The sequence below is a fragment of the Typopeltis vanoorti genome, chromosome 1 (genome assembly GCF_054136105.1).
Source record: "Typopeltis vanoorti isolate ZY-2024b chromosome 1, IOZ_Tvanoo_1.0, whole genome shotgun sequence".
Classification (NCBI taxonomy): domain Eukaryota; kingdom Metazoa; phylum Arthropoda; class Arachnida; order Uropygi; family Thelyphonidae; genus Typopeltis; species Typopeltis vanoorti.
The window spans coordinates 138371359-138381315 of record NC_143549.1 but is presented as its reverse complement, the minus strand read 5'-3'; the positions used below and the strand labels follow the sequence as shown (position 1 = coordinate 138381315).

The window sequence follows — 9957 nt, the reverse complement described above, 5'->3', positions numbered from 1 at the left end:
CCTGATGTTTGTGAATGTCCTTAGATTAGAAATGAAAGTTATTATATCATGGTAATCAGATCAACAGTTGCCTTCTACACAACTGTCAAGCTTTCGCTGTGTGTAGAAAATCCTCCTCTGGATTATGCTGTTTATTCAACATCTGTTTATTAGAAAATATCTTTTGCAATTAGCAGTATTTATTGTATCTTATTGTTGAAAGTTGTAAACTATCAGCTAACGCCTTTTTTATTCACGTATATAGGGAGTAGGCGACGCCGTTTAGCCCCATCTAACTTTTGGAGACTGAGTGGGCAGTTAAATCTCCACTGACACCCAACAGAGATAGCTGGCCTAAGGCTATCACTAATTAAACGGCACACAGTGAAGGGAGACGACTCAACAAGTGCCGCCATCTTGTGGTCCCTAACGCTAATACAATATATTTAATATCTGAATGTGGGTAGATAGGGCTAAGTAGCCTCGCCTACTCCCAGTATACGGGAATAAAAAGGCGTCAGCTGATTTTTTTTTAAATTAATGTGGGTTCTACGGTCGATTTTCTTGAGTTTACGGGACGAAAAACCCGAGTTTCCGGGAGAAAAAACCCACTTGCCCGTGCCAGAGATCGACTAACTCGGGAACCGGTCGAAAAAAGGCTTAGAAAAATTTTCCTCTAGTCGACGACTAGATTCGAAACAAAGTCTTCCTTCGTGCGATCAAGCGCCATGGTGTGCAAACGCCACATCCATTGAGCTACACAGGCTCAAGTAGTTGTAAACTAAGATTATATTAATATTAATTTTGTAAGTGAAGTAGATGATCTGAAACTCCACCTCTGGCATCCAAACATTCAACTTTTTCAACTACTTCAGGCCTTCAATACATAGATTGGTGGTCTTACACCTGACGATGAAATAAATTGATATTTACAAGCATCCATGCCCAAGTCGGGATTTGAACTAGTTGGATGGATAGCGGAAAGAAACTGACATATGCAGTCCTATATGCAATCTATTTTAATGTAGTATTCTTATAATGTTTTATAAGCTTTTTATTCCTGTTAAGTTCAGAGTTAATTCATATGTAAGTGGATATAGGGTGAACTAATTTCTTAATGTTATAAAACTTTTTAATTCGTAATTTGAGTAAATCACTTCCATCTGTACCATAGTGCTATAATGCATATTTCAATATATATTCTTTAAATTTTTTTTAGTACATGTTGCATATAATATGAATAGTTAATCATTCAAAAAGTAATTGCTCTGAAAGTTAAAAATATACAATAAAATTGTTGCATATTAATCGGTTGTCCAGAGTATAGATGGTGTGTGTACATGCAATTATGTTTTGCAGTAAAAGACTAAGTGCACCTTTCCTATATGATGTAACCTGCAGCAGGGTATCTATTCTTTCATGCCCTTGTCTCTAAATAAAGTAGTGCGAAATAAAATAGATTGTATTACATGAATTTATTTTTATATGATCAAATGAATTATCTTCATGTTAAGACACTTAATGTTTGTGATGATTTCATGAATTGTGGCAATTTATATTTGTATATCTTAGTAATTAAAATTTCAGGACTTGATGAGGTGTTGCGTATTAACCATGAATGGTATTCATCCGCGTCCGCGTAGACTGCCGAATCTCTTTTTAGCTTTCAACCAACGGCTTTCGTTAGTCAGAGGGAACTTCCTTGACCTCAGCTGGTAGGCGGATAGGAGTAAAGGAATATACCGGTTTATAGTGTAGAGAAATTGTTTAAAGAAATATGGCATTGAAGAGAATCAATAAGGTAAGTTGGCCTTTTTTAAATATATATCTGTGATGATGTTAACTGTGAGCAAAAAAGGAGTACCTCTACTTTGCTACATATACATATACCGTCATCTATGAATAAAGACAGTGTCCAGGATGTTATTTTATAGGATAACAACAGTTCTCTTTTAAGTCTTTCAGTCCTGTTGTTGTTATTTAGTTTTATTTAACTTTGATTGTTTCCCTTTCGTTAAACCTTTGATTTTTGCCTGACTTACTAAGTTGTAGGTTCCATTTTTTTGATTTTATGATGAACTGAATTAATTTTTTGACATTTGTGAAATGAACATAATAAAAAGATAAACCTTCTGCGTCCACCGTAAATAGGTTAACCCTTCAAATGTTATAAGGAGAACATTGAATTCAGAGTTCTTCAGTTATGTTCGATAAGTCTGAATACGACAGAAAGAGAAAGCAGAGTTCACTAAGCCTAACTATTATGTCAGTCTTCTTAGTTCTCTGAATTGGGGACGGTGTTTTGTATTATCTCATTTTGGCTTTATTTCTGCATTATCACAAAGAAACTAAGAATTATTTTATTCTGAAGAGTATATCGCAATTAAACAAAATCCCTTTCTCCTATATACTTGCCATAAGATATGCATATATCTCAACTCCGTTTCAGCTGATGTACCACACGTTGTGATTGGCCTGGTTTTGTTATTCGTGTAATGTGAAGAAATGAGTGATTTTTGTTGTTATATGTATTTAAAGTTTTAGACCATTTTAAAACAAATTTTGAGACACAACAAATATGCGATTGATGTGGTTCAGCTACATACACATGTTCAATAATTATCCACTTGACACTAAATAAAGTAAATGGATAACTTAGGTTAAATAAAAGGATTTTGATTATAGAATTTTTTTTCGCCTGTGTCTCCAGGAGTCTTTAGTACAATCAAAAGATACCCTAAGGCGATTAAAATTATTTAGCGTAAGTTATTATTATTATTATTATTAAACAAGACCTCATGGAGTCAAAGACTCATCTAGGAGGTCCTTTTATCTCACACACATCTCATCATACCGGGTCTTAAACACATTCAAACACCTTGCAGACACCACACTCTCAGGCAAGGCATTCCAATCATTCGCAACTCTGCACGAAAAAAATCTGCCTCTCGCTCCCCTACTCACACCCTCTTTATACAGTTTCCAGGGATGACCTCTGGTTCTCCCCTGATCTCCCACTATTCTCTGTAGAACTTCTCCACCATTGATCCTATAACAACCCCTTACCAACTTGTAGGGCTCTATCATATCTCCCCTCTTCCTTCTCTCCACTAGACTCTGCAAATTACATCTTTTCAATCTTTCCTCATACTCGACATTCCAGAGGTCAGAAACTACCTTAGTCTGTCGCCTTTGGACCCTTTCCAACATCTCTTCATCCTTCTGAAAACCAGGTGACCAAATCTGAGCACAATAGTCCTTGTGTGGCCTAATCAGTTTTTTTTCTTTCATCTAGTATTTGGGCTGCATGCGTTCATCCAATTATAAAGCAGTTGTGTATATAAATTCTGCTATAATGTCAAGTAGACAACTAATATTGCATTCGGTTAATTAGAGTACTATTATATGTATGCAAATTACTAAATGCATCGTGAAATGAATTGCTGTGGAGAATGTGATGTGATACAGAGAAAAATAGAACGCATCCTGTATATGTATAGAGGGGAAATGTGAAAACAAATCAGGATTTCACAATATAATTATAAATTCGATCACAGGCTAAAATAAACGATCTTCCCTCCATAGCTTAATTGGAATTTTGGCAATCAATTGAAAGGGTAGGGTCTCTCCATTGGAACAGTTCTGATTTTCATTTGTGGAAAATATCTATTTCATTTTCTTTTAGTATCTAAGTTTATATGAAATGTGTGTGATGTAAGGTATGTTTTATAGATGTAACCAGTTGCTTTTTAATTGATATGCTGGCAGTGGACTGTTTGCTTTTTTAGTAAACAAACACATTGCAAATTCTGATATAATTAGTTCTTGGTTTTATTATTTCTCCAACTTATGTATATTTCTGTGGATTCAAGCATACTTATCATTGTCTTCTGTTGACAAGATAGTACCAAGTACTATCCTTGCTAATTCCAAGCTACCAGTTTTGAATTGTGTTTAAACTACTTTCACTTTTTACTTGACCTATAAACATTTCAAGGAATATCCTTCATGGTTAGAGGCTGTACTATTAACTATAAAAGTACAAATATCATACTTGAAGAACCATAACAGAGCTTAACAATAAAATTTTCTATTCACTATGATATACAGCTATTTTTTAATTTAATTTTAATAACTTTGCATTGCACAAAGTTTATCTTCTGTTTATAAACACTAATAGTAAAGATAAATTAAGAGAAAATTTTTAACAGCTGTCTCAATTTTGACATTGAATGGATTGTGGCTGCAATGTAACATTTATTATAACTTAAATGAAATTACTAAATGTTATTTCATTCATCAGGACATCAGTCAGATTAGGATTTGTAAAGGAACAATAGTTATTCATAATGAATTATGACTTTAACAGTCCCTTCAGATGCGTGCATTATTGCATTTTTTTTTTCAATTGTGGTGATGGACTGAATGGCTACTTCCTCTTTACTTTATAGTTTCTTGGGAGTGCTGCTGGAAATGGCATGAAGCACTCTTACCACACAGAATTGTAAGACTATGAAATGCCCATAATGGGATTCAAACCCATGCCTGTTAGTTGGAGAGCTGATATGCTATCCACTAAGTCAACATAGCTGGCTGTGGATAAATGACCTGCAGCATGCCACAAGGGTCATTTACACAGCCAGCTATGTTGACTTAGTGGATAGCATATCAGCTCTCCAACTAACAGGCATGGGTTTGAATCCCATTATGGGCATTTCATAGTCTTACAATTCTGTGTGGTAAGAGTGCTTCATGCCATTTCCAGCAGCACTCCCAAGAAACTATAAAGTAAAGAGGAAGTAGCCATTCAGTCCATCACCACAATTGAAAAAAAAAATGCAATAATGCACGCATCTGAAGGGACTGTTAAAGTCATAATTCATTATGAATAACTATTGTTCCTTTACAAATCCTAATCTGACTGATGTCCTGATGAATGAAATAACATTTAGTAATTTCATTTAAGTTATAATAAATGTTACATTGCAGCCACAATCCATTCAATGTCAAAATTGAGACAGCTGTCTCAATTTTGACATTGAAATCAAGGGTCGTTATTAGATCTGTTGTGGTTCACTTTGTACATTAATGCTATTGGGGATATGAGGGAAATATCAACTTGATAGCTATATGGTGGTAAACTGGGAAGATCAATATTAATAAAGGTGATATAGAAATCTTGCCAAATGATCTAAATAGATTGGTAGTTCTATGCAAGACACCATCTATAATGGCTGCTAATTTAATGTGTCAAAGTGCAAAGTTATACACATATAGACAAAAACTACAGATGGTGTCTTGCATAGATGGAAATGTATTGCAAGAAATTGAGGTTAGGGATTTAGAGATAATAATGGACAGAGAATTGATGTTTAGAATATTGTCGATGGAGTATCTCAAAGGCTCACTTGAATGTTAAGAAATACACAAGAAAAGAAATGGAGGTTTTATATTTTTTAAAAGGCCACATATCATATTTGGACTAATGTATATAGATTTGGTTGCCTTGGGTTTCTTGGGGATGCAGAAGTGGTGAGAAAGATAAGTGACTGAAGTGGTGACTAGTTTATGGAGTGCTGCTGTGACAAAGTTTTGTGAGTTACAAATTTTAAGTGAAAGAGGGGAGATAATAAAAGCATCTTACTAAAGGAATTTTATAGAATAGAGACTAAAGAAATGTTTCCATACAGAATTGGATGGGAATGTCTTCCTGGAAGTTAGGAGCTGTGGTGGCAAGTGCTTAAGAATGCATTTGCTTCAGTAGTAGTGGCTGGAATGTTTAGAGGTGGTGAGTACTTGGTTGGTGAACAAGTTTAAGGTGAGGTGAGGTGTGATACACATTGTGTGAATAATGGTTATTGCAGGTTTCTCAGGATGAGTCTTTTGTTTCCCCAGAGATGTCTTATAATACTGCATGCAAAACTAGGTCAAGGCTGAGCATCACTTTCAGGGATCAACCTAGTTTTGATGATTCAGTCTAGAATTCTATATCAAAATTGGTCATCGGTCACTTGTAGATTGTGACCAAACCTGATACTCTGAAAGGAAGCTGAGATGTCAGTCTCATCAACTTGGTTATGCCAACTAAAAACATGTTCATTGTAAAGTTTTCTACATAAAGTTGCTTGTAAATCTGTGGAATGAATGCTTAATTAACTTTTATGTTGCTCCCCATACATGATCTGCAAAGCCTATAGTAAATCAGCTCTGTGTGGATAGGAGTTGAGAGAGAAAAATTTTTTTTTTTTTTTTAAGATGAAGAGCTAGAGATTGTAATCTTTGGCAAATACTTTAGGCGAAGGATCTTCCTAGAACCAAGACAAAATGACAGTTGAATGGGAATAGCATGGGATTATTCAGTCATCAGTTGTAAAGATTCTGAGCAGCTATGCAGCTATTGCTCTTTATTATAGATTTAATAGAAATGGAAGACATTTCTAGGAGTGTGGAAACTGACCATTTGTGGGCAGTAACTGGAGAGGATCATGAGTTAGCTGAACTGCTCTTCTGGAGAGCATCAAGAATTTTTAGATGTTCTTGGTGTACCAACCCAAATGTGACAGGCATTCCAAAATGGGCTGGTTTGTGATTTGTACAATTTTTATTTTATTTTTTTAAGCCTGGGATACTATAGGTTTGTGCCAGGAAATTGATTGTCAATTTGAGAAAAGATCTGGTCTTAAGTGTTAAACTGAGCATTATCAAAAGTAAGAGGGAACAGAACAGTTTTTATGAGGAAAAAACACCAACTGTTTTTGTAAGCATTAAAGTTGGCTAGGTTATCATTTGTAAGTGGCCTGATTGGTTGAGTGGTTAATGGATCTGCTCTCCAGCCAAGAGGCTGCATGTTCAAATCTTGTCATGTGCACAGATGTTTGATTCTCTTAACTGGAAAGGGCACATGCAACCCTATCACTTCTTCTAGCAGAAGACTTTGCTTCCAAAACTTGTGAATAACTAAGGCTGTCATCATCCCATTGAAAGTAAGTTTAGGGCACTGATAGATCTTGATGTTTGAGCACTGTGCATGGTTTGTTTTATGAGGTAGAGGAATAAAATAAAAAAAAAAATTAAAAATTGCTATCAAGTATGGGTAGGCTTTAAGTTAGTAAGAGAGTTATGTATATGAGGAATAGGGTGGGTTAAAGAGTGCTGAGGAACACCTGCATTAGTAAAAAGTTCATCCTTCACCATTACATGCAATGAACAACATTAGAGAAAACTTCTAATCCATTTATAGAGGTTGAAAGCATAAGATGGTAGTTTGCTGGGAAGCCTTTAATGACAACCTTATACCTACCATCAAAATGTTGATTCACAAACAGATTTTTTTTCAGACCTTCTCATGGCACTTGTCCAGAGATGGGTGATCTGCTGTGGATCTTGATTGGTGGAATCCATGTTAGTGGCTGAGTTGTTGACTGCCAATGACCTCCATTATTTTATATATAGTACTGAGATGAGAACAGTATGTTGATAATTTGATAAATACTTCTACTTTTTTTTAAATCACTGTTAGGTGTTTGTAAGACCATATACAGCTGTATATGGGGTGGATGCCAGTTAAGTATAATATAACAGTTGTTGGAGTAGTCATGAGCAAACGTTCATTGGAAATTGGCTCTTCTTTAACAGTCGAAACATACAACCACTGGATTTGATGAAACACTTCTGGTTATCTTAAGTTGTCACTGCAAGAATATTGTTGGATTGAGGGTGTAGTCCACTTTGAGCTATCAAGAGCTAGAATCATTGCATGCTCTTCTCCATTGCTAGTGTTCAATGGGCAGTTGAAAGTAAATGTACCTCCATGATATCTCCAAACTGTACTCATCAGTTCTGATAAAAGGGAAAAAAAGTATACCATAGAGGTACTTCTTTCCCTATCCAGTTTATTTTGACATATTTAGCTCATTTTACAAATTAAAACAAATGTCAAATTCTAAAATGATATGTTGCTTTTGAACCAGATGTACACTATACTTTTATTTAATAAACTTTGATTCAGTGATATACCAAAATAGTTATTTGGGAATTTCCACTTTTGTGATTCATTTATAAATGAATACTTTGGTTAAGTAACTCTCTAAGTAGTATGGGTTGTTGATGAAATTTTTGAGGAAATTCTAAGGAGCTTATTAATTTGCAGAATTATATCACCTCTACAAGCAACTTGGCTGCTTTTACAGTAAATAGTTCCTGGGTCCTTAACAAAAATTCCTTTGCTGAAAAAAATTTTTTTTGGTTGTGTTGCTCAGTGAAGTAGTGAACATTATAGTACTATTTCTTAGTACATTTATCAACTAGTAGTGATAAATCATAATTCAATTTATTTTTAATATGTTACATCTCTATACTTCATCCCAAGTGATGAGACTTCAGTTATATGTAATATGCTAACACTAACCACAACAGGTTTTCTGATTTCTTTATAAAATTTAACTCAAGTGGTTGCATGGAAAGGGAATTTGATCTGATCACAGCTCTGTTCATCTGAAGCTTGAGATGGCTTGTAAAATTCTTTCTAAAGAAAAAGTATGGTGTAAAGGGCAAGGTTCCTGGTTCGTTTTTAATTCACTCATGTTAAGTCAATGTGTCATTGGGGTATAATACATTAAGAGTGAAATTCACATTACAGAAGTATATAGCAAGCTGTTCCATGTTTATACATGGAACAGCTTGCTTTTCCATATATATAAACATGGAAAAGCATGCTAAACATGGTAGTGAAAAGACCTTTTCACTACCATGTTTAGCATGATAGTGAAATATAAGTGTGAAAGAGCTTAAATGTAAATTTCATACTTTAATTAGGTATAATATACATACATAAATCAGTATATGCAGCCTAGGTATTTCATTTTGAATTGTAACCCAGATATCAAAAAAGCTTATCTTGATATATTCTTTCAGATGTCTTTTAACTATATGATCTGAAACTTTAATGCTAAATCATTACAACAGATACTTGGGCATCTCTCTCTCATATCATGGGATTAAATTTTATAAAGCTTGATTTTTCAAATCTGAATTTGAGTTTTTTAAAATAAAACCTATATTTAGCCCATTATATTAAGACACGTTTGCTATCAAACAGTGGAGAAGGAGAGCCACTAGTCAGCAGTCACTACCATGAATTCTGCCACTCATGATCCACTTCTGGACATTGGGTTATTGAAAGATTTGAAACAATCTGTGCTATTGACTATTTCTAAGGCACCACATTATATATGTGGGTTTAGTAGACTGCACATTCTTTAATATGACTAATCAAAGAGTTCACTCCAACCACCGTATTTTCTGTTCTGGTTTTTGAGTATTTCCATTGGGATACTATTCCACATAATTAGTATCAGTCATTTCTTCCCCTCCCTATTTTAGATAAGCATCCTTGCCATAAGTGGTTACATCCATTTACATTTCAACTGCTAACCATTAAACCTTCTTGCATGCCTCTTTCATTCATTTTGTCTGTTTTTGTTGGGGGGGGGGGAAAGAAAACTTTATTCTAGAAAGTATTTCCCAAAGACTAAAATTTCTAGCTGTTCAGAAGTTTATGTCACCATATTTGATATTTTGCTACTTGTATATAGAAAGAATGACTGGCTTCTGTATTGATTAACAGAAGCCAGTCATTCTGTAGTCTCTTCTTAGGTCTAGCTCCCACTGGTGAGATCTCAAATCAAAACTGGTTTTGCTATGTACACTTCTGATAATGTTTTTGCATTATGAGATACTGAGGCAATGATATGAATTCAAGACTACATATAAGTAGAAGGAATAGTTGTGAAGATACTTCATGTGCTAACTTTTCTTACTGTTGAGTAAAATGTTAAAACAAGAATAGTTCTTGTGAAGTATAATGTATAATATACTTGTAACCAAGCAAAAATTTTCCAGAGTATTTCAATAATATGACAGTACACCATTTTTCATACTCGTGTATGAAAATTGACTTCTGCATTGGTTTTAACCTTA

The 9957-nt window shown here is 34.5% G+C and overlaps 1 protein-coding gene across 1 annotated transcript in view; it reads left to right on the top strand.

Annotated features, from left to right (window-relative positions):
- Positions 1 to 1497: 1497 nt before the first annotated feature.
- LOC150110465 (ubiquitin-conjugating enzyme E2-17 kDa) overlaps positions 1498 to 9957 on the top strand; it is a 158773-nt gene continuing 150313 nt past the window's right edge. Inside the window, exon 1 of the mRNA XM_090399443.1 lies at positions 1498 to 1780. Coding sequence (XP_090255569.1) covers positions 1757 to 1780 — 24 coding nt within the window. The 5' untranslated portion in view covers positions 1498 to 1756. The remainder of the gene's footprint in view (positions 1781 to 9957) is intronic.